This window comes from Pholcus phalangioides, unplaced genomic scaffold (assembly GCF_987345545.1).
Source record: "Pholcus phalangioides strain wild (caught in Gottingen) unplaced genomic scaffold, Ppha-v1.0 ptg000015l_1, whole genome shotgun sequence".
In the NCBI taxonomy this organism is placed as follows: Eukaryota; Metazoa; Arthropoda; class Arachnida; order Araneae; family Pholcidae; genus Pholcus; species Pholcus phalangioides.
Window position 1 is genome coordinate 3,972,582 of NW_028301608.1, and position 26,480 is coordinate 3,999,061.

At 35.7% G+C, this 26,480-nt stretch overlaps 1 protein-coding gene across 2 annotated transcripts in view; it reads right to left on the bottom strand.

Annotated features, from left to right (window-relative positions):
- Window positions 1-4,621: 4,621 nt before the first annotated feature.
- Window positions 4,622-26,480, bottom strand: part of dtr (defective transmitter release) — a 31,047-nt gene continuing 9,188 nt past the window's right edge. Inside the window, exons 5-9 of one of the 2 annotated variants that reach the window (XM_089242603.1) lie at window positions 18,578-18,744; window positions 15,867-15,941; window positions 14,634-14,698; window positions 9,359-9,444; window positions 4,622-7,581 (exon numbers count right to left, since the gene is read on the bottom strand). In XM_089242603.1, the coding sequence (XP_089098729.1) occupies window positions 5,048-7,581; window positions 9,359-9,444; window positions 14,634-14,698; window positions 15,867-15,941; window positions 18,578-18,744 (2,927 nt within the window). In that variant the 3' untranslated portion in view covers window positions 4,622-5,047. The remainder of the gene's footprint in view (window positions 7,582-9,358; window positions 9,445-14,633; window positions 14,699-15,866; window positions 15,942-18,577; window positions 18,745-26,480) is intronic. The other variant, XM_089242602.1, reaches the window with a different exon arrangement.

A 26,480-nucleotide genomic window follows, 5' to 3' on the forward strand; every position in this document is an offset into this window, starting at 1 on the left:
GTCTTATATCCTGTGTAAGACGCCTTCATATGCAAAGCCACTTGAAAGGAAAACTCTTAATGCAGCTTTGATATAGGGGTTATAAGCTTGTGTGAGCACGCTTAATGACGTCACTTATGTTAATTTTACCGATAATGACATCACTATTCTGATCAATAAAACAATATTAATTTCGCCCAATCGTAAAACAGAACTGCTAAAACAAACAGAAAAAAGGAGCACAGTTGGTAAAACACGAGTAATAATTGTCTACTGTCACCAAAAATGATGCAGAAGGTGAACGAAACCGCTGATTGCGACAGAAATATGTGAAACACTGCCAAATGGCGGAAAATGAAGCCCTCAAAGGTACGGATGGACTTAAAGGGACTGAGGTGACGCGCCCCCAATAAATATTTGATGGGGGCGGGTGGGGTATGATGATCACGTCAATAGATATACACACACACATGTATAGGTCACCTGTATACAGGTTCAATGCTGGGGGAAGAAGAACGAGCAATTGTCACCAGTAATGCCACTAAAGGTGAACAGATCCAACTAATTGCAACAGAAATTTCTGGAAAATTGGCGAATGGAGGGCTCATGGATAAAAAAATAGACTTCGGGGTCTTGGGGGGGGGGGGGGTTTCCAGCTTCGAGGTGCGAATGCACACACAAGTCGGTCTCCCATTTGAAAAAGTCTCTCTTCAGACAGACCTACAACACAATACTGACATAACATGAAAAATTCAAGCATTTCCATCTTTACTTTAGAAAATGGAAGACAGATGGCGACATGGAACAAGCGCAACTCGGCAACATAAATGTTAGGGCTACACATACATTCAGAATATGCATTCCAGCATGTAATTCATTAGAAATTTTGTAGAGGAATGTGCACAAGGTGCACGTACGAGATGCATGTATGGTTAAGAAGGGTCTGGGGGGGGGGGATGATAACACAATAAAATCTTCTCTTAACAGACACCCTGCTGTTTTCTGACCAAATAATTTTTCCCCTTGTGTATAATAAAAGTATCCATTTCAAACCCCTGATTTACGGTCACCCCTCTTTTGCAGACGAGCATTTTTTTATCCCACCAGTGTCCGCAAAAGAGAGGTTTACTTCACATATATATACAGACATACGCCTATATATTTGTGGTCATCCATTCACACCTTTGATGTCAGAGGGAAGGGCATTTCTGTATCTCTCCCCTCCCTACACATGCTCCCTGATATCGAGATACAAGAATCCCCAAGTGGTGAAACTACTTCGAAGTATTTGTACAAGAAAGAATTTGCCAAAGACTAGCAACTGAAAGTTTTTTTATTTCACACCAGGGCTGGACAAATTGAAAAACAACCAAGGCGGCAGAAAAATTTTTACCCACAGAGAAAGGTCTCGAAATAACGTTTCTTTAGACTTTTCAGGGCATAGTGACCCTCTTTCGTGTTCACAGCAGATATGCTGCTGAGTCCAAAACAAAGTCCAGATATTTTGTACTACTCTAAGCCTACAATTTAATAACTACACAAAGATTTTAGGTGTCAATACCAATTTTTTAGTGTCCATGGCGACCTGATTTCTGAGATTTGCCTAACCTTGTTTTACACTATGGTGTAAAACCTAGTTGGGTTCGTAGGTGTTCTATTGTGATGTGGTCAGTTCATTTCTGTATATGTTCATATCTGTATATGCAGATGGAGAGGATCATTTCGTGGAATGTCCAGAACATTCAGTTTGATGCTAAAGAGTCTCACACCGAAAGAACGAGTGTACTGAAAACATACAATTATGATAGACCCTAAGAATAACAACATAAGTAAACCCAAAATGTGATGGAAACAATGGCTGGACACATTTTAGAGCTGTATGAAGTTTCTTTTCCAGTAACTAACAAAAGTAAAAATGGCAAAAGACAGCATTAGCGAAGGTTACTCACTGTTCAGGATGCATAATAAAAAGTCGGGATCTTTTATTTTCTTCTTCAACTTCACACAGTTCTGAAGTGTTTCTATCTGTGAGCTTTTCAGTTAGAAGTCCCGTAGGATATGGACTGAGCCATCACATGGTCAGTTAGCTATGAGCTTTTCATGACATTTTGTTTACTTATGAGTACATTGTTAGTCTTATCTATATTACCTCACCCAAAAGGTAATTTATTTTGGTCCAAGTATGGTTTTTTTTAAATTTACTTTTCATTTTGCTTAATCATTTATTTTACACTAAATTGCTACTCGAAAGCTTTCTGGAACGAATATAGAGGCAGAAATGAAAAGTGATTCCGAGATGGATATGAATTAATCAGAATCGAAAGAAAGTGGTCCTGATGACTGTAAAAAAAATTCCAGCTTGCAACACTGCTGTGTTATGTTAGCGAGTGAGTGCATCCATGTCATATGAAACATTCATTAACCAAGGTAGAAATATCTAAAAATAAATTGTTGTTAGCCGAGTGATCAATGTATGCAATGTTACATCACCGATACACAGGGTAATTCATAAAGAAATACAGTAGGCACTTGATTTTATGAAACCTCCAGTTTATGAACTCATGTTTTTGCGAATTAATCCTCTGGTCCCAAACAATATACAGCCAGCGCCGCTCAATGTGATCACATCAGGACTCCGGGGAGGGGGACAACAAAACAAATTTTCTTTCCCACATTACAGATTAACATGTCAAATCAAGTGGTTTCTTTTTTCAATTGCTCTAAAACAGGAATTTTTTTTTTTTTCCTTTTTCATTAAAAATCTTTTCTTTTTGTGAAAAAACTGTGAAGAGTTAGAATGAAACTGTCTAATGTTGTACTACAAATTACGATACTTTTTATAATGCTTGGTACATTCAATAGATTCCCTTGCAGAAGTCATCCACCCAAAGAGTTGTGAATGAGGTCAGTTACAAAAAGAAAGACGACCATGAAGTGAGGAAATAATCTTTTTTACCTCACACACTCCTTCAATCAAGCCATTGCAAAAGCAGCGCTACAAGTACATTGGTCATAGCGGCTATTACAACCAGTGCCGTCTTAATGCATGGGCCTACTAGGGGCCCTCACAAAAATGAGAACACGTTGAAGTTTTCTGGACTTTCACAGGAAGGGCCTCAGAAAAATCACTTGGCCTGGGGGACTTATGATGCTCTAAAGACAGCCCTGATAACAACCCAATTCGGACATTCATTGATCATAGTGCTATTACAGCCCAATTCGGACATTGTGAACTGAGTACAGAAGTTTTTTGTCAACAAGGGAGCCTTGTGATCTCTTAGTCTTGCAGATTGATAACGATAACTTTTAGGGAAAAAAATTAGTCTGGTCCAACCTAAGGTCAAAATATGCAGGGAAAAAAGCTTTTTGATAAAAAAAAAATAATTGAAACCGAAGTTCTAATAACCATAAACAAATTTTATATATACCATGTCATGATATCAGACCATTTCACACTTTGTAAGTGATAACAATATGAATGATAACATTATCTATGATTTTAATGGGTAGCATCGACTGTACTATTCTTTTAAATATCTTTCCCATTTACAAACTATTTTTCACATCCGTACAGGTTTGTAAAAATGAGTGTCGACTGTATATAGTGGTTTCCAAATGTATGTATATAAAATTGCTGAAGACACAGACCAAAACTGATCGATTAGGTAGATGTGCTCATGAAATTTGTGCTGTCCTCCGATTGAAGAAAATGATGGAGGCCAAGGGTGCTCAAACTTTTGGAGAGTGTGAGCCACTTCATTGGTTGAAAACATGCGTGACTTAAGTGATTCTCAGTAAATCTGCAGTGGGTCACTGGCTCGCATCGCGGGGACCCGGGTTCAAGCCCCACCGTCGCCACAGTGGTGGTCGGCTGAAGTTGGTTTTCTGTGGTTCCCAACTTCGAGGCGCAAATGCGAGCTGATCTCCCCGTTAAAAAAGTCTCGCCACAGAGAGCAACAGTCCTACAAACAGTACAAATATTCAGTCTTTACACATCACTCACTTCACTTCTGAGATATAGATGGCAGCACTGAAAAATCATACACAACACTAGATACGCACTCAGACTATTAGGTACACACACTTACACTTCCGGCACAACTCACTAGGTAGTAAATTGCCTATGGCGATAGACCTGAGTTGTGCTCGGTTTCAAAAAAAAAAGTGGGTCACTGGAGTGATCTGTAAATGTACGGCGGGCTGCTTAAATGATCTGGAAATGTGCATCAGACCACTTAATAGAAGCAAGAATGTGCTGTGGGTCACTTGAGTGATTTGTAAATGTGCTGCGGGTCAAAGATCTAGAAACTTCAACCCTCAGTCTACAGGAAAGCTGCTGTGTCAAAATGGCTGTTAAAAAAAAACTTTTCTTTCAGTTATCTTTTGAGAAAGATAGATGGCAATCAAACTCTTTGCAAATACAGTGACACCTATAGAAGACAGACACAGTATGAGATGGAAGTCTATTTTCGATGGAATTAAAATAGTCCTTTCACTGATTGTTTTTATGTGCACCCTTACAAAACAGGAACCTGTCTAAAATAGAATATTATTTCAGTCCCTCAACGTTATATTTTGTACAGGTTTCACTGTATAATGCAATAAAAAAAAACAACAGTGTGATACGAACAGAAAATCCGGATTCAAACCTACAATCACAGACAAAATAGTGCATTGAAGGTCTTCTGCCTGTGCTCTCTGCGAACATTGATAGATATTTATTTCTTTTTTAAACAACTTCTTTGGATGCAATGCAACAAATATGAAAATGACATTATTTCAGTCGCCATTCAAAACATTTGCCCATGATGCAGAGACTTCTAGCATTAATATTATTCGCCAAGGTCAGCCATTTCACAATAACATTATATACAACACCTTTTCATAAACTCTCTAATTGTTTTTTTATAATTAATGAAAAACGGTTCTTCACTAAATACATGGTTTTAGAGGGTGATAAATGCAAATACACCCATTGAATATGAGAAAACGACTTGCATAATCGAATATGAAGTGCGTTAAAAGCATATTTTGACTAATAAACAACAAAGGCAAATAATAAATAAAACTATGTGCAATCATCAATGCTTTCAACAGTTATAGGTTTGTTAATCTTAGCAAGATCAGTGATGGCTGTTTCTATCAGACCATTTTCATTTACTACTTCATGAAACACATGGGAACTACAGTCTGCAGCGCAGTGACCAGATTCTTTTTTGCTTATCGAATCATTGCGAAAAGAGCTATTTTTTTCACTGCTCAGAGTACCTGCACTTTCCATCGAATCAAAGCAAAGATTTTGCAACTGCAGGAAATTGCAGGTGGGCATCGTTTTGTGCTTCTCACGTTCAGATGGCTCTCCTGCTGTTATACATGGCATATGTTCGGGAATCACACAATAATCACTGTTGTTCGGTGTCTCATAGCATTGTTCGTAATCAAACGATAATGTCTGTGATGAGGTGGCACCACCACCACCATGGTTGGCATACTTATTCGAAGCTATAAGATGACTTTCATCATCACAGTTTCTTTCACTTATCCCGGACGAATCTAAATTTGGTTTGTTCAAAGCACTCGCCTGAGAATCCAAAACGCTAGATTCTATAAGTAAGCCACCTGTGTGTACGCTGCTTGGTCCAACTTCAATGGTAAAGCATTCCTCATGAAAGTCTGATTCGCTTGGTGGGCATGAAATTTCGTTAGCAGTATGACTAGTATTTCTTTGACAAACATTGCAAACACTCACTGCATCTATTGCATTAGCGCTTTGGTAGTTGGCATTTTCAACTTCATTGACAGGTCTAAACACTCTTTCCGTTTCATGATCAGCATGCTCTGAAGCATTTTCATTCAGACAAATCGCTTTTGATTCATTTTGGTGATCAGAAGAAAACTTTCCTTGATTCTCTCTGTCATCAACCGTTCTTGCATCATCAAAACTCGCTGCTGAATGAAACATGATTGCATCATCAGCTACAGGATCTTCATTACTGTTGCTTTCAATTTCAGAATCCTCGCAGCAAATGATTTCTTCACACACTATTGTACTATCTGATTGCTCCGTAGTTGATTGCAAACACTGATTACTCTGGCATGATTCTGGTATGTCACCTTGATAATGATCAAGAGATGGTCCCTGAAACTTTATATCGCCTGGCAAAGAATTGCCTGTGCATAATGAATTTGTTGAACTTTCATCTGGAGACTCTGATCTTGACTTTACAATCTCAAAGTCACAAGATTCTATTGGAAGGTTTCCAGATTTACCCTCGGCAAATTCACTTGTTGATATTTCTCTCACGAGTACTTTAGGACACCCAGACAAAACCGAATTCTGTGGCACATGTCCTTCATTCTCTTCATCGGAAGAATAAATATGATAATAAACGTCATCATCAGAACTATCTTCGGGAGAGACAAATTTCAGATTCCTTTGAAATAGACTGGGAGAAGAGCGTTGTCTTCTGTGGAAGGAGAATATTGAATCACTCGCATGCAGAAATTCTGAATTTAGTTCGAACACTGGCACAGGCTCACAAACATCGGTCAAGCGTTCCTCGCCTGCTAACAAAATTCCATCCTCTTCACACGGGTCATTTACACGTTCTTTTTTCTTCATGGGAAAACGTGTCTCGTCATCACTATCGCTTCCATAATAAGCAATGATATCTTCGATATTACACTGTTGTTTCACTATTTTTTTTGATTCGCTCGTTTGTTCAAAATATTTTCTGTCAACTCTTTCGAAGGATGTTTCTTGTCCAGCTATTGATTGAGAGCTTGATGGCCCAAATTGAAGAAAATCAGGTAGGAGAGGAACAGAGATCTTCAGGTCGGACTTTAAATCAACAATATGTTGACGTGATGGTGAAGCACAATCAACACCGCCAATGGAAGCGATATTAGATTCTTCCACAGAATACACAAGATCGGGTAAAGACACCTGATTGGCTATACTGCAGACATAAGTGGAACATATGCCATTCACTTTGTTGGGTTCTGCAATATTGACATCACTCTGCATATTATCTTCATTCCCCTCCTCATCCATGAGACAACCATATAATGCAGATTTTTCAGTATCATCAATCGATGATGGCAATTGCTCAGAAATGCTCAGGATGTTTTCTTCAATATCAGACAACTCTTCTTCATTCAAAACGTAAGAACACTTCATTTCACAAATTTCAGCTGAAGATAATGTCAACTTTGTTTCTTTGGATGTTGGAACAATCATCTCGAGAGTGTGGCTGGATTTTTCTTTTTCTTCTTCAAATTCCTTCTCAGTTTCAAGAGCCTGATTCTGGCTACTAATTATGCTTTGATTCCAATCACCCAAAACATTTCCAACAAGGTTGCAGAGGTTTGTTTGCTGGGAAGATCTTTCATCTCCCAACTCCTTTTCAGATTCGACAGTACAATTCTTGTCATCAATCAAATTTTTGCTACCATCATCCCCTACAGCATTATTGCTAGAAATGCTGAAGTCGGTTTGACTGAGATCTTGAACTGCGATTACATCTTCCCTATCATTACCGCCATCACCAGGTGGAATCTCTTTGGAGATTGCAGCATACTTCTTCTTCAAATCCAAAATATCTGTTGGGAGGAAAGGAAGTAAAAAAAATATATATTATGTGCAGTGAAAACGAAAAGCATATTGAAACAAATCCTTACACAGTAGAATCAAACATTAGGGATGCTCAACTTTCCGATGAACACAGATTATTGAAGGGATTTAGTAGCAGATCACTATCATTTTCCCTTAAGGCCCTTCTCCCATGAGGATAGGGATACACTCAAATAGATCACAAGTAGCCTAGAGACTCCTAATATAAGCAGACTCCTATATATACGTTACGGTAAATTTGATAAATCGGTAATTATGCATTATCAACCAACTTCTTGTTTTGCTAAGTTTCACAGATTTTTCATTCATCATTTACAGGCAATTATGTATAATTCCCAATTGAAGTTGGTAAATTTGATAAATATAAAAAAATCATGCAGAAATATACCTTATATTTAAACAAATTATCAGTTTTGTCTTTACGCTGCATCACCCGCATGAATGCACAACACGTATTTTGCCACCAAAATTAGAAACTGGATTCAAATATGTGTGAAGAAGTTGGAAACAAAATTTTTTCACCAGTCTTGTGAATGTTGGCTTTCTTCATATTTGTCAACATGAGCAAACGTAACTGACATATTACTGATCAAATCTTTCATCTTAGACTGAATTTTTGATTTAACTCAATTCACTTTATTGTTTTAATTCCTTACATAAATACAAAAGATGAGACAAAAAAATCAGCCAAGGTGTCTAGAGACCAATACTGGTTGACACACATTGCAAGTTTATAGTGAATAATAATGAATACAGTGACTTATTAGTGAACAATATCAACAAACTAAAATAGAAAAAGAAATATATAAAAAAAACACAAAAGGGGGATTTAAAAAGTAAATACCCCTTCTTTTTTGTAGTGGTTAATATGAGGGGGAGGGGGGAATCAAATGTCAAAACAAAACTTTTGCATGATTTGTAGTATTTTTAGCAACAACAAGGAGCGCAACGATATAAAATATACATTGCATGATTTTCAGATGAGTACAAATAACAAGAATCAATATAATGTTGCAATGCGTAAGATCAAATAGATCCATAATTTAACTGAATAAGGAGCATAGGTCAAATCAAAAGAAACTCTCGATGTCACTGATGTAAAAAGATATTGCTTCATGTGTCTTTTGAAAGGTAGTAATGTTAAGGATATCAGGTGGTAAAAAGTTGCAAAATTTTGGGATGAGGTAAGTAAAATTTATGCATAATGTCTGATAAATTTGTGTAATCTATTAATGATTATACTATCAATAATTTTGATACCATACTTACCAATACTGGCTTGGAATAATAATCAGTAAATATGATAAATTTGTATATATATTATATGAACAAAATTTACCAAAATGGTCGTCACTATCATATCATATGCATAAACTTGTATGCAACCAATAGGCCCTCCCCCAAAAAGCTTGCCACCATCTCAATAAGTACCTATAGAAATATTGTGTTTGACCACTCCCCTCCCCCCTAAATATTTTTGAGCCCTCCCAACATTTCTAAAACTTTATGCCGTAATCACTGAATTTATACACATTCACCGTGAAAAAGTGAGGGATCGATTCAAATAAACATGGTATGTTTGAACTGATTTGAGATCAATCTAATTTGCTAGTATTTCACGTCTGCATTTAGCCTCCAAAAAAGTTATTCAGCTTTTATAGGGCCCGTAGAAGTAACCTTAATCAGAAGATTGTGCATCCATGGTGTAATGTTATAAAAGTCTTAGAAAAAATATAGAGAACATACTTTGCACACTTTTCATGATAAGAGCTTTTTCTCTCGCATTCCAAATGGCTCTTTCTTTTCTCTCCTCCTCAAAACCTCCTCTGAACCTTCAAGAAACCATTATAATTTCAATTGCAATATTGAATCAAACTGAAACACAAATATTATGAACCTGACAACATGTCAGGAAGGAATACAAGAAAACTGAATTATTGTCTGAGGCTTTTGGGCATGGTCTAAGGCAGGCATCAACCAGTTGCTCGTGAACACCATTACGCTCCCTGAAGTACCCGTGTAACATGGCGTCCTCCGGGTCATGTTTTCCTTAATTAATGTCAAGAGAGTACTTACCTTTAGAGTTCTTAATCTGTTGGTGTCTCCCGGGAGAGATGTCACCTGGTCTCATTGGAGGTTGTTTTCCTTCGTATGTTCTAAGTTTTATGTTAACATAAGTATTTCGTTTGCCGGCAGATGGCCGCGGACCTGCGTTGGTAAACGTTCCCAATTGTCGTTGGTCGTGTTGGGTGAACCTGGCCAGTTCGCCTGACATGTTGCCAAACGGTAATTTAATGTTTATACTAATATTTCGAAATTATATGCAAATTATACCGATGTTCTTATTGTTGTGACATAATATTTTTCATGATGTGACGGAGTATTTCCGCGGTCCAAGTGGACCAAAATACTTGTTCCCCACTAGCGTATATATACAAGTTGTGGTTATTGAATGATCGCATTACATCTCATCACATCTCGTTGCATTTCTCTTCACCTCACTCGTTTAACAAGTTCGGTGTTCCGATGTTATAGTGCAGTGGTGCTAATCTTCTAGTCAGGTCTAATGTAACGTGATCTCATCTAGCCTTAGGCTTGGAGTCGTATCCTATCATGAGTATCTAATTTTATATTTGTGTCTCGGCAGGTCCGAACTTTTAATAGTAGCTTTACATAAGAGCAATGGCTTGGTTCTTCTAACGCTAACCGGGTGATTTCGGAAAGGTCTCTACCCAGGGTTCCTGGTCTAGTTGGTATCGTCAACTGTGTGAAATAGATGTGTCGATAATGGCTGTTCTCAACATCTGCCTCATCGCCGCCCGATCTCCTGCAGCTCTAGCTCTTCAGCACCCGCTGGATTGACATTCGACGATCGTCTCTTCTACAGATTCACATCTGTTGCTTCGCCGGACTCATGGTTCTGATGTTGTGCTAATTCGAAACAGTGCACCCTGAAATGGGAAACACGGCTCCCAGCCGACTTCACCGATCTTGGGGCCATTGAGAATTTGTCTCTGACGGGTCTCGTCTCCGCGGACATCCACTTCAAAACCGGACTTAGTGTCTCTCTTATAACCACATGCCGAAGTTCCGGACCTTCTCCAGATAAGTGCAATATATGAAAAAGTCTGTGATACGATTATATTTTTAATATAACGTTAAACTAATTTTTTTAATATCGTTGGAAGATTTCTGAATTAATATTGTAACTGTGTTTAGTTTTTATAATTGAATAAATGTCTTGATTTGAACTCTGTTGTCGTCTTATTTCCTTGTGCTGTCAAAAAACTTGAGGATAAAAAATATAATTCGGGAAGTAACATTAAAACGTTACACCCGGTGTGCTCCATGCTCGTGTCTGATTTCATTCTCTGGAGCACTTGATCACAACATTCCAATTAAACACCTTGGAGGAATTGCATTCAAGGATTGATGCAAATCATCACCATTTCATGCATTCATATGTTGTCATTGTCACAAGTGTGCTCTTCTATTGATGATGGGTACAGGCAGTGCTTGTGACTAGAAAAAAGTTGAAGACCTCTGCTCTAAGGCATTTTTTTCCTGACATTTCACCCATGGGCAAAATAAGTCATTGAACGCCGGACACGAAAGCCTCAGACAATACTTCAAACACTTCTATGGGGGAAGAAGTTGCCAAATAGATGCAACAACTGGAGTACGAAGTCTTTCTTGCTTGTTGTGGAGACCTACCTCTGTTTAACCTCAAAAGATGCCTGCTACAGATGTAGGTGAAACATCAGGGAAAAAATACCTTAGACCATGGCCTAATTTCCCAGAAACTGCTTAAAAACTGGCAATTTATTGTTGATTGAGTTGAGCTAGAAGTGTGTGTGTGTGTGTGTCGATGTACCTAACAGTCTGAGAGCGTATCTGGTGCTGTGTGTGAATTTTTAGTGCTGTCATCTATATTTAAAATTGTGAATGAAGTGTAATGATTGGATACTTGTGCCATTTTAGGTCTGCTGCTTTCTGTGGTGAGACTTTCCAACAGGGAAATCAGCTCAGATTCGTGCCTTGAAGTTGGAAATCACTGAAAATCAACTTCAGCCGACCACTACCTTTCATGACTGAATATTATCTATTCAAATAGAGCTGTCATCCTTCTTCTGAATTTAGAAGCATTAACATGGCAGATTATTTTGTCTTTTGTATTATGCCTGAATTTTAAACGTTGTAGATCTGATTGCTGTGTACCACTTCGGTTTTTTTTTCAAAAAATCAAATAAAAGTTGCCTAAATATTATTTTCTTCCTTGAAAAATATCATATTGGTTCATTATTAGCCAAAATGTTTCATTTTTACCACATTTTATATCCTTGGGGTACATTCTGATGGTATATCTTTAAATGACATAAGATTTTATAAGTGGTTTTTTTAAAAAGTCTCATAAAAGTGGCCAGAATATATATATATTTTTTTCACATGAAGTAACTTAGTCATTTAAAGTTATATATAAAAGCCAAAATTTCTCATTCTTACCACATTTTCTAACCTTTGGCTAAATTCTGATGCTCTATCTTTAGCAAATTCATGAATAAGGATTGCATCACACATCTAAATGTAGTGTATTATCTCACAGGGTTTCTTTTTCCCTTCACAAAGAAGCAGCAACAGAAGTGACACCATCATGCTAGGGGCAAGTGGTCCTATAATCCAATAAAGACACCAGCTGTCCTTAAAGGACAAAGACCAGTGTACTAGTAGTTACATTACCTCACATACATTTTCATTTTCTTTCCCATAAGAAGTAGCACATCTCCTACTGTATATCTCCCAGTCTTAATATTCAATCGTTTTTTTTTTTTATACTTTCACACACACACTGTTAAGACCAGTTAATCAAGGTTCTACTGTATAGTAGTAACAGATTTATGAAAAATAATCAGCTATATACAGGGTGATTATAATTTAAGTTTTGATTCAAAAACTATACAATAAGTACTGGTCAGAATGACTTGGAAATTTGCATGGATACTCCTGAAGCAATGGAATTTTCTTTGGTGAAAGAAAAAAAAGTGCAAGTAGATGATGCTGTACTTGGCCAGCAGTATAATCTATTGTGTGCAGCCACATCATTTCTGCATTTCCACAGCATCAGTGTGTGGATAGAACAATTTCTATCAAGATGCACATTGCAATACCAGCAAAGCAGATGCCGAAGACCCATTTTGACAGGATGCACCTTAACCCTTGCAACTTCTGGCTGTGGGGGTACCTCAAAATGTTATAAACAGTGGTCAGATTAAGTGGTTTAATAAAGCTGAATTGCAAGAACATTCACATTATGACCATGGCATACTCCGATTCCGTTGTTGAATATATTTAACATTTCTTAAGTAAGTTGTAGTTATTTGTTCAATTACTTCGTTTTTTGTGATGTTTCCATGAATTATGAAATCGTGAAATGCTATAATTAAGGTATCATTCTGCCATGGCTGTCTATTGTTTCCATTCTGCAGGCAAATTTCCCACATGTTGGATGATGTCATTAATTTTACATTTTTAAGTATTTTTCCCCTTTATCAAATAAAATTGAATTTTTTCAGGAATATTCATGTCAATTTTCAAGTCATTCTGACAATCGTTCTTTTTTTTACAGTGTTTTGAAATCAGAACCTTAGTTATAATCACCCTGTATATCGTAAATCATTGCTAATTAATCTGCATTATTTATGCTTCATTAAATACATTATATTCACCTAATTTTTATTACTTTTTGCAAAATAGCTTCATAATTAAGTATACTGAAAGTAACTGGAGAAAAACCTTTATATATTATATGATTAATAATAACATTAAAAGAATTTCCAAACACACAGCAATCCATTGAGTTAAGCAAAAAATAATTCAATTGCAAAAGTTGGTTTTTATTAAAATGTAATAAATATTTATTGATTAATTAGCATGGGAATAGTGTTAATTACATTAATAAACATTTTATTTTAGTTAATTATTGGAAGTTTGAATGATTTTTCAGAAATTTTATTGTTTTTAATGTTAATACTATTTAAAACAAAAAAACCGGTTTAAACCAAAAAACCCCAGTTTTTTGGTTTTTTTACCAACCCTGGGTGGTAGCCATAAGGGCGGCAAACTATGTCTCATTCAACGAAAGACGTCACTCTCCCTTGTTATATAATACGACAGATATGGAAAAACTGGCTGAGTGAGGCGATATCAGGCATCCTTATGTTTCAGGAAAGGAAAATTCATCTCTGTCCATCATATTAACAAGGGAGAGTGACGTCTTTCATCATAAACTGCTATCTGGTGGCCCTGATGTCATCTGCAAGCTATTAGCAGAATGTTGCCACCGTCCATTGCATGGAGCCATTCAGCATATACATACGCTCCAAGGAGGGGAAATTCTATCTGTCTTCATAACTTAGTTGGAAGAGAAATCGTCTGGCAAACGAGAAATTGGGATTAGGGTAAACTCGTGAGGGCAGAGATGAATTTTCCTTTCCCGAAACATCTATATCTCCTCACTCAGCCACTTTTTCATATTTGTCGTATTCTGGCGATTACTAAAAATCAATGAAATTGGTACATTATATATAGACTGGATAAATTCAATTCCAGGTTCTATCACAACGATAGACCAAATTATTGTGTGATTGTCTACACAAGGACAATGGTATGATTATGTACTAATTTTATATACATATATATATATATATATAAAATTGTGGATGATGTATGATTACAATTTCCATTCCAGATTTCTTATTGTATATATGCATACATAAAAAACTTTATTTTCACATAAATTAATAAATTTCCCGATACACCCATCCTTCGGATATGCCTTGGTATATCTCTGAGATGGGAAGCAGGTTGTCTTCGATCTTTCAATGTTCAATGTGTGTGTTCAGCCAGTGTGACATTTGATTATGAAGCCCATGGCATGTTAGCAAATAAAGTACTGTCAAAAGATGGTAAAAAACTCAAAATTTTCTTTTTTTGCAAAACAATAATTACAACAAAAAATGCTTACCAAGCTCCTACAAGAGCTCTTTCTTTCTCGGATACCGGTCTTTCATCTAGGTAAACAAGATTCTCCTATTCCAGAATGACGAAGCATTTAAATATAATGTATTAAATAACAATATGAAGTCCAAAATGATTATAACTAGGTATAATAACTATCATAATAAATTGATAAAAACTTTATCTGCATAAGTTTCTTATGTTAAAATAATTAGAGAAAACCCAGAGATTGTCCAAGTATTTGATATCCTAACAGAAACTGCACACCACAAAATATAGATATATATACATAGATATTCAGTGATTTGAAATTCAATTTTGAATTTGGGAAGAACTTTCACTTATTCCAGTATTGTGAGTTATGCAAATATTTCATCATATTTATGAGTGAGAATGTATCATGGTGAAATTTAAAAAAAAAAAAAGCTTCTAGGACAGCTTTAAACACAAGTTAAAATTTAGAAATATGCATTTAAATTACATCTCTCTTGAACTGATATGAAACCAAACAATGACTCCAAATGATGAAATATAGGCTTTATAGCATCACAATTAAAGAAAAAAGAACAAAACTGTAAAACTCATTTCTATAAAGTAAATATTGACAGTGTTGATTGTCTCAGAACTTCATATAATGCACAAGACATTTTGTTTGGCCCACACAGATCCTATTTAGAGAGAGTATCTTTCCTATTTAAAACTGTTTTGTTTTATACAAAAAATTTAATTGTTGATGAAATGAAAAGTTTTGCTGTGCATCACAATGTATTATAATACAATTAAAATCTATCATTTAGATCTCTACAGATCTAAATTATAGATTTTGATAGATCTAAAATATAGATTTTGATAGATCTAAAATATAGATTTTGATAGATCTAAATTATAGATTTTGATAGATGTAATAAATAACAGATCTAGTCTATTTAAATTCATTACATAAGAGATTTTAGTGTAACAATCATAGGCTTACACAGGAATTTTTAGGGAGAGGAAAGGATCCTTATTTGTTTTTCGAAGGTTTTTTTGTTTTTACTGCAAAAAAAAACATCTGAAATGTTGGCTTAAGAGTTGGAGTGGGGATCTTGCATACGCCAGTGGTGATAACAACATAAGTCAACACAGTCTGTTTCATAAATTTCAGCTGATAAAGAGTACATAGAAAATGATGGCAAAACAAATTTTTTAAAACTGAATTAGAAAAAAAAATGATGAAACACTGTGAAACAAAAAGGCTTACTATTGAATAGATGAAGTTCTTTCTGTAGTTTTTCATTTTCTTCAGAAATGGATTCCCCATGAGATGGAGCACTCTCTTCAAAAGAGAAAAGTACATACTAAAAATTTGATAAAGTGATGCATATAATAAACATATAAACGATAGACATTTTTTGAACAATCTTTAATTTCAAAGATAAATATTTGGTGAGAAAATGATATGTATAATTGATGAGATAATGCAGTCAATGTCCATTACGACGACCATTCTATTATAACAACCACTACTACAACAGGTCCCAAATACTTTCCTATTTCCACCAAGTTATTTTTATCCAATATAACGACCAGTGAATATCATTCAATCCATTACAATGGCTGAACTCAGCCTAGCATCCTGTTTTTTTTTTTGTTTTTTTTTGCAAAGAAATGGACAAAATCTGTCATTGAGTGCATTCAACTTTGACTTTTGATGTTTAGAAAAGAAAGGGTATGAAACATAGATAGTTTAAAGATAAAACGCTGGTACTTCTATGGCAATTCTACTTTTGTAGAAGTTGGTGCCATCACTGGAGAAAATTTGCTTACTGTTCTGTTTTATTGTCTCACGTGGTGACTCATTCCCCTTCCCATTGGTTGATTTTACCTTATTCTAAATTTTATTGTGAAATTTTTAACTTAATTTCTCAATGGGAGAATACACAGGCAAATGAACTAATGATTTTGCTGCATGAAATAAAAAACAAACGTAGGTTTAGGCCAGGACTGGGCAGATTGCAACAAAAATTTGAGCAACAGAAAAAAATTTTACTCTGAGAAAAAGGCCCAAATTAATGTTTTTCAGAGCATAGTGGACTCTTTCATGTTGACAAATATTTTGCTATAAAGTCCAAACATTTTGTGCTGCTCTCCGTCTGCAATTTAGCAACTACTTAAAGAACATTTTAGGTGCCAATACACAAATTTTTTACTCGCCATGACGACCTGGGAATAGTCCTGGTTTAGACTGTGCACAGTATTTCCATAAGTACAATGTACATACTGTATAATGTATTAAAATTTTGGGGGCTTTTTCCAGCCAGATGCATTTTCATTATAACATTGTTAACAAAATAGAAAATTTGTTTTTCTTCTGCCAAACATAATATTTACAAAAGAAGCTACTTTTATTTTATTTTTTTCAAAACATTCGATATAATGACCATGGCCCCCACATACTAGATCAGGGATGGGACATTTGGTGGGATTCTAAATCAGACTTCTCGCGAGTTTTTTTATATTGAAAAATAACAAATGATGAGAATTACCCCGGGCCCTGCCCTACTGGGGGGCATGATAACAACCTCCCAATATAACGTCTGTTTTCCATGGGATGAAGAGAATCATTATAACGAGCGGTGACTGCATATCCTGATTATGTTTTGAACATGAGATTGAAATATTTTTTGCACACATTGATGGAAGAATCAAAAAATAATTTATTTCTGTGACTTACTCGATATCCAAATGACATATTAGACACTGAATATGTCATTTGGTTATCATTGTGAGTATCCATGGCCGTGAATGCAATGGCTCCACGCAAACTTCATACTTTAACTTTAAAATCAAAAGTTGAAATTTTCAAAAAACTAGAATCGGGAAAAACTCAGAGTGAACTCGCCGAATAATATGGAGTTACACGAAACACCATTTCAACATTTGCTAAATATGAGGGAAATTTTTTTTCAGCATTTGAATCTTCATATGAACCAAGCAGAAAATGCATAAACGAAAGCAGAAAACGAGATCAGAATTCAGCAATGTAGAAGAAGCAACTTTTTTGTGGTTCAACTCCCTCGATTTCACTTAATCCCATTATCAGAATCAATAACTCAAGAGAAAGCAAAAGATTTCGCAAAAAGTCTCAGTCAAGGAAATTACGAATTACCCTAAGTATGAAAACTTTTTACAGAAAATTAGACAAAAAAAAAAGTGAATTTGTGGATGTTAGAATGAATGCAAAAATTTCTGTTTTAATGAGAATTAGCATTTTATTTAATACAATTATTAGAATGTGAATAATTACGCACACAAAAACGATTGGACAAAAATTTAGAGAGAAACCCTGCTAATACTAACTCGACATCCGCTTAAGTTGACATGTTTGTCGATACTTTTGGGGTGTCGAGTTACTGAGAATCTACTGTATTTCCCTAGTCAAATCAAACCCATCCATGCCTGAACCAGGACTAGCAATATAACCATTTGATTTACCAGTCGGCTACTTTTTGTCCAGTTTCCTTAAAACTCAACGTAGTTTGATACATCATCAAATACCACTATATGCCTTGAAACCACTACACAGTGATATCTCAGCTTAAGAAATTTTTGGCTAACAAAGATTTTTTTCAACATTTTTCTGCCCTGGCTAACGAATGCAGATTTGGCTTTTATAAAACAGTCACGTCATAAACTAAATTTTTGTGCCAATCAAAATTAATCTAATGAGTAATTGTCACGAACCAGCTAAATTTATTTCCTTATGGGAATCACTTTCCAGATATACTTTTCTCTTTCTGAACGATTTTAAGCCATTTCATGTAAAATGAATGATTAAACTAAAAAAAAGGATATAGTGCATATGGTAAGACACTCAAGAAGAAACTGGAAAGTCTGGACATTCTAGGAATTCATCTTTCTCATCTGTAACTGAGAGAGAAATTCTAGCATAATAACAAGAGCAGTACTCACTAGAGAAGGCATAGCGGAAAAAACTTCCAAAACAGCTGAATCATCCAAGAGATTATTCATCAGATCCAAAGAGGAAAGACTCAGACACTCCTTGAAATGTTCAATATCAGCAACTGATGACAACTTGTTATTGGTGATCTGCAGTGACCTCAAAACTGGAAGACAACCTAAAGAAAATACAAAGTTAAGCTTTTGTTCCATCTGTGAAAAAGTTATAAAATGCTAACTAAAAGTCCACTATGTGATATTGAGATTATTAGCTGCTCCTGTGTCTGCAAAATCTCATTTGATAAAAAACGAAGTAAAACTTTAAAACTAATAATCACTATTGCTATAAAATTTTCAAAATTTGAACTAAAACATTTAAAAAAGCAAGCACTGAAGATTAATTTCCACGTGCAGTTAATATGCTTCAGTTCCGAAAATTAACCTACTTTGTAGGACTAAAAACCAAACTATTGCAGAGGTTTTTTTTATTTTTAATTTAAAAAATTAGAAATTTATATGCAATGAAATGCTTCTGTAACCATACTCAAGGGACTTGAGAAATGTATTGTTATAAAGAAATTGTCGTTATAAATGGAATTTACTAACACTTTGAAAAGTGTATATGACCCAGAGAGCAATATTGTTATAAAGATAATTATAGTTATAGAGTGTATCGTTATATAGGATTTTCACTGTATTAATATTTTAGTTCACAGTGTTCTACGTATTCTAAAGAGTAATTTAGAGCTTGAGTTTTAACTCAAGCTTATTTTATAATGGAATACAATATTAAATAGTATTTATCAGGAGTCAATCCTCAGTGTCATTTGATAACTTAAAAGAACCTCCACATATAATGAATAATAATAACCAAAGTGAATTTCAGAGATCAACTATTGACAACAGTAAATTGAAGGATATCTTGTAAAAAAAGAGGTTTTTGCTTTTTTTTGTTTTCACTTTCCATAAAGCATATGCAATTAATTTAGCCCTGATTAGACGAATATCAATAGTTCTAGTACAAAACATTTGATTATAAAGGGAACATTTTGAAAAATAGCATTAACATTGCCTTCTAGAACCTTCAGGTGGAGTTTGTGTGGGAACAAATCCCATGTGGTTTTATGAGGGTGTCTGCAGACCTGACTTTCCATTCAATTTTTTTTTAGCAAATTTAGAATCGCAGTACACATGAGTTTTTTTTAGTAGACAGCATAGATTTAGTCCACATAACAGAAAAAGTCTTCCTTCATTTTTTTTTCAGTCACTAAAAATGGCATTCTTCTAACACAGGGTTCTCAACCTAGGGATCGCAGGGTCTCCTGAAATGAGTTGTATGAATAAACTTACAATCTGGCAGGGTTGTTTGGTTTTAACTAAGTGGTTTTTTTCAAAAAGTCAAATAAAAGTGGCCTAAATATCATTTTTTCCTTGAAAAATATCATATTGGTTCATTATTAGCCAAAATTTTTTATTTTTATCACATTTTATATTCTTGGGGTATATTTTGATGGTATATCTTTAAATGGTATATCTTTAAATGGCATAAGATTTTATAAGTGGTTTTTTTTAAAAAGTCTCATAAAAAAGTGGTCTGAATATATATATTTTTTTCATATGAAGTATCTTAGTTATTTAAGGTTATATACAGAAGCCAAAATTTCTCATTCTTACCACATTTTCTATTCTTTGGCTACATTCTGATGCTCTATATATCTTTACCAAATTCATGAATAAGGATTGTATCATACATCCATGGAGGAAGGAATAACAGGAGGTGACGCGACCAGCGCGCCCGTTGAGAAAGCATGGGGAATCTGGGTCGCCAGATGAAGCCAGTGATCGCTCTATTAAAGGGACCAAGTAAGCCCAAACAAACCGTGGCTTCCCATGCTTTCCTATGAGAAACACCCCCGTTTTTAAAAATCATTTTTTCAAAACGGGGGTGTTTCTCATAGGAAAGCATGGGAAGCCATGGTTCGTTCAAAATCAATTTACTATTCATTTTAGGAACTCGATTTTTCTCCCTCAAATTTTTTGGATATATTTATACAATTGAACGAGAGCTTTTACAATTTTAGTTGTTATTTGTTTTCAAATATTAACTTCAACAACATGGAACCTTTTGCAAAAATAACCAAAATTTACCCATATCTTGTGCCCCAAAATTCCTTCTCGGCATTTTAATTTTAAAAAAATCATGCCAAAGCATGTAATACCTCAGTGCTGAGAGAGACACAATGTTTAAAGACACTTGAACAAGTGGTGTGTGAAAAAATCTTACTTTTTTTTTGCGAAAAACGTTATATATGCAAAACATTAGCATATATAATGCCTTTCAGCTGTTTATATTAAACTATTGTAGAAATACTTCCAGTCCAGGTAGAACAACAAAAACTCGAGAACAGACAATTTTAGATTTCAAATTCAATTCGAAACTGTTTTTTGCCAAATTTTCGTACACGTACCACTTTAAAAGCAAATTAATTGGTACAAAATGAAGAGGGGGAAAAACAGCCCAAGTGATTATTTTCCTAAATAGATGACTTATCGCGGCTCGCAAAAAAAAAAAAAATTTTAATTTTAATATTTTTTCTCAATACTACATCTACATAGCGGAAGGTTCGGATGAGCGGCATATATTTCAGTCATACGTATTCAAGAATATGAGAGTGGAACGGAAGAAGAGGGTGGCGAAATTTGTACAGCCTAAAGGCAGCAAAACCATAAATACACAGTGGCGGCGGACGGCACTTCCAGTACTTTGAGGCACGGGGGCGGACAAATGCTGTTTGCCCCAGGTGGCAAAAATCCTAGCTATGGCCCTGTCAGAAGGTGCTCGAGCACCTCAGGATTGATTTAGAAATCAAAATTCCTCATGTAAAGCTTAAGACGAGCACCCACGGGCTTCAAACACTTTCGAAATGTCCCGGATCTATCATAATGACGAACGAAACAAAAAGGCAAAATAAACAGTTAAAATAAAAAAATTATGGAAATTGCATTTTATTGGAGCTTCATATTATTTTAATTAATCATATTTCCATAGACATTAATGTGATACATTGAATTTTTAAAATAAAGTGAAGGCACTGAACTAAAAATGTATGACGAGTTGAGAGTGAAAAATGATCTTCCCCTTTTAAAAATAAATTAAAAATATAAAAAACCCTTATACAAGGATAAACTTTCATCTTTCCCCTTTATCAGATCATGTAGATTACCTGAAGACGCATTAAACAGTCATGGTGCTTAAATTTATTTAGTTATTAATATTTTAAGAGAATTCGATCCGGCAAAACCCATGTTAAGTATAGGGAAAAGAGCGGTTTGTTTGGGCTTACTTGTCAGCACATAGGGTTGCCACAACGGCTTCAATTTTCGTGCCTGATGTCACCTCCTGTTATTCTTTCCTCCATGTCATACATCTAAATGTAGTGGTGTATTATCTCACAAGGTTTCTTTTTCCCTTCACAAAGAAGCAGCAACAGTAGTGATACCATCATGCTAGGGGCAGGTGGTCCTATAATCCAATAAAGACACCAGCTGTCCCTAAAGGACAAAGACTAGTGTACTAGTAGTTACATTATCTCAGACATTTTAATTTTATTTCCCCATAAGAAGTAGCACATCTCCTACTGTATATCTCCCAGTCTTAATATTCAATAGTGTTTTTTTTTATACTTTCACTGTTAAGCCCAGTTAATCAAGGTTCTACTGTATAGTAGTAACAGATTTATGAAAAATAATCAGCTATATACAGGGTGATTATAATTTAAGTTTTGATTCAAAAACTATACAATAAGTACTGGTCAGAATGACTTGAAAATTTGCATGGATACTCCTGAAGCAATGGAAGTTTCTTTGGTGAAAGAAAAAAAAGTGCAAGTAGATGATGCTGTACTTGGCCACCAGTATAATCTATTGTGTGCAGCCACATCATTTCTGCACTTCCACAGCATCAGTGTGTGGATAGAACAACTTCTATCAAGATGCACATTGCAATACCAGCAAAGCAGCTGCTGAAGAACCATTTTGACAATAACAGGATTGCACAACACCTGGCCGGCCATCAGTTCATTTGACCTTAACCCTTGCAACTTCTGGCTGTGGGGGGTACCTCAAAAAGTTAGTAGTTCCTCAAGAATATTAACGTGGGGGCACGTTTGGCTTAATAAAGGTGAATTGCAAGTGCATCCACATCATGACCATGGCATACTCTGATCTGTTGTTAAACTACAAGTAGAATTTTTGTGCTTTCACCTCATAGCCAGAACACGGTGGACAACATATTTAACATTTCTTAAGTTGTAGGCATTTGTTGAATTACTTCACTCTTTTTTTGTGATGTTTCCATGAATTATGAAATCGTGTGATGCTATAATTAAGTTATCATTTTGCCATGACAGGCTATTGTTTTTATTCTGCAAGCAAATTTCCCGTGTGTTGATGTCATTAATTTTACATTTTAAAGTTTTTTTTCCCCCTTTACTTAATCTATATATATAAAATTGATTTTCTGTCTGTGTGTGTGTATGTTCTCTATACAAATCTACAATTTTAGATCGATCGTCGCCAAATTTTGCATATATACCAAATGGGACCCGACTTGAACGATAGGCTACTTTAAAATTTTGTCAGACCAGGGCAAATGCCCCAAATGGGCAAAAAACTGTCAGGCAACAATGGTTTTTGGGCCTCAACAATCACTTCCCGAACGTTTACTTTGGTTACCGTGTTTCCCTAGCGATCAGTTTCAGCCGTGTTTATGTCTTTACAATGGTTTGTCACTTCTTTAATGCTGTCAGTTATGTATAATAGTTTACGCCTTTATAATGGTTTGTCACTTCTTTAATGCTGTCAGTTATGTATAATAGTTTACGCCTTTATAACGGTTTGCCACATTTTCAATACTCTCAGTAATGAGGCTTTTTGAATAGACGTCATAATCATCACCATCATCGCTTTGAGGGTCAGGAAAAGAGTGATCCTCATAGAAATCAGTATTAAAATTGCCGATTTAACTGCATAAATACGGAAATTTAGTGGTGGGGGGGGGGTTTCCTGCCACATCAATAATTTTAAAAATTAAATTGAATTCTCGATTTTTGAAATATTGAATTCACTTGGAGATACGAAGCCCAGAAAATTAAAAATATGAATAATTTGCTGGATCTACTTTTGAGTTGGATATCCATGTAATAACATTGATTTCAACTTTTTATTTACATCTTCTCAAGCATGAAAATTAATGTCTCCGTATTGTCTTTTGATATTTATTTTCATAAATTCATATAGTTTAGGATGTTTTTAAAATTAGTTATGGGCCCCGTAAAGTGCATCGAAAAAATTCCACAGCTTTAATTAAGCATTTTTGGAAGCTGAAACAGGCAGAAATTGATAACTTGAAGTTCAGGGGGAGGAAATCGAAATACCTAACACCCATAAAAAAAAGGGAGGGGAGACTATTCATTTCTACGTTTCTTTAAATTTAGATTTGTTTATTTCATGAGTCGCGCAGGACGTCGCCATATTGGTTAACTTAGACACGGTTTGTATGTCCCTCAAAGAAAGAGGGAGATATCGCATGATCCAAAAAGCCTCATTGAAGAAAACCCGGGCAGCGCCGGGTATTGTAGCTAGTAAAATTATATTTCTACAGGAATATTCATGTCAATTTTCAAGTCATTCTGACAATCGTTCTTTTTTTTTACAGTGTTTTGAAAACAGAACCTTAGTTATAATCACCCTGTATTTCGTAAATCATTGTATATCATAAATCTTTACAAAAAGTAAACTTTTTGTAAATCAGAAAAGTATTAATACCAATTTTTTAAATTAAAAATACACCAATGGGTCGTGAAGATCATCATGTCGTTGATTTTAGGTTGCTGCTGAAAAAGTCAAGAATCCCCTGTATATATATATACACTATACCTCATCATAAGGTTGGGTAACACTGAATATCAGCAAACCAGTAAATATGGATGAATTATACCTGAATAGGCTGTTTATATACACTGAAGAGCCAAAAAAACTGGTACACCTGCCTAATATCGTGTAGGGCCCCCGCAAGCCCGCAGAAGTGCCGCAACACGACATGGCATGGACTCGAATAATGTCTGAAATAGTGCTGGAGGCAATTGACACCATGAATCCTGAAGGGCTGTCCATAAATCCGTGGGAGTAAGAGGGGGTGGAGATCTCTTCTGAACAGCACGTTGCAAGACATCCCAGATATGTTCAATAATGTTCATGTCTGGGGATTTAGGTGCCCAGCGGAAGTGTCTAAAGTCAGAAGAGTGTTCCTGGAGCTACTTTGTAGCGATTCTGGACGTGTGGGGTGTCGCATTGTCCTGCTGAAATTGTCCAAGTCCGTCGGAATGCACAATGGACATGAATGGGTGCAGGTGATCAGACAGGATGCTTACGTACCTGTCACCTGTCAGAGTTGTATCTAGACGTATCAGGGGTCCCATATCATGCCAACTGCACACGCCCCATACCATCACAGAGCCTCCACCAGCTTGAACAGTCCCCTGTTAGCATGTAGGGTCCATGGATTCATGAGGTTGTCTCCATACCCGTACATGTCTATCAGCTCGAAGCAATTGGAACCGAGACTCGTCAGACCAGGCAACATGTTTCCAGTCCTCAACAGTCCAATGTCGGTGTTGTCGGGCCCAGGCGAGGCGTAAAGCTTTGTGTTGTGCAGTCATCAAGGGTACACGAGTGGGCCTTCGGCTCCGAAAGCCCATATCGATGATGTTTCGTTGAATGGTTCGCACTCTGACACTTGTTGATGGCCCAGCAGCACTGAAATCTGCAGCCATTTGCGGAAGGTTTGCAGGTCTGTCACGTTTAATGATTCTCGTCAGTCGTCATTGGTCCTGTTCTTGCATGATCTTTTTCCGGCCGCAGCGATGTCGTAGATTTAATTTTTTACCGGATTCCTGATATTCACGGTACACTCGTGAAATGGTCGTACGTGAAAATCCAAATTTCATCGCTACCTCGGAGATGCTATGTCCCATCTCTCGTGCGCCGACTATAACACCACGTTCAAACTCACTTAAATCTCGATAACCTGCCATTGTAGCAGCAGTAACCAATCTAACAACTATGCCAGACATTTGTTGTGTTATATAGGCGTTTCCGACCGCAGCGCCGTACTCTGATTGGTTCCATATCTCTTTATTTGCATACGCATGCCTGTACCAGTTTTTTTGGTTCTTCAGTTTATATATATATATTAAGTCAATAAGAAAATAATGGCAGCAATGAAAATTTCCAATTTTTATTAGAAATTTCTGTTTTCATGGATACCCATGTATTAGTATGTTCAAGATGAGACAATTCTGAATTCATTCATAAATCATTAAATCGGGTGGGGGAGGGGAGGAGGACATAATACCGTCCCCTTATAATATAAAACTCAAACATAAAAAATTCCCAACTTTACAGGAAGAGCAAAAAAGGTATGAGATGTCCCTTTGAACACACACAAATCATACCCTTTTTTCTTCATAGAGAGCAGATTTGGTGTTGATTTTTTTTAACAGCTGCAATTGGTGGGATATGATGTCCTCAATCTAAAACTGTCCGAAAATAATTTTATAAAAAAACTGAGATGCACGAGTTTTTCATTATAAGGTGATGATAATCCATCTCAAAAGTTTAAGCACAAGATGAAAATGCTGATAAAATTAAAAATACAAACTCAAAATATTATTCACAGGCATATAATCGAAGTGCAATCCAAATCCATTAAATGAATATATTTTATTGAATTAGTTAGAATAATATATATTTTTAATTTTAGTGGGAAACCCTTGTCCCAAAAATTTTAAGTCCTTTATGCAAATTTTAAAGAAGACGTGTTGTGATGATGTGTTTTTAGAGCAGAATGAAAAGG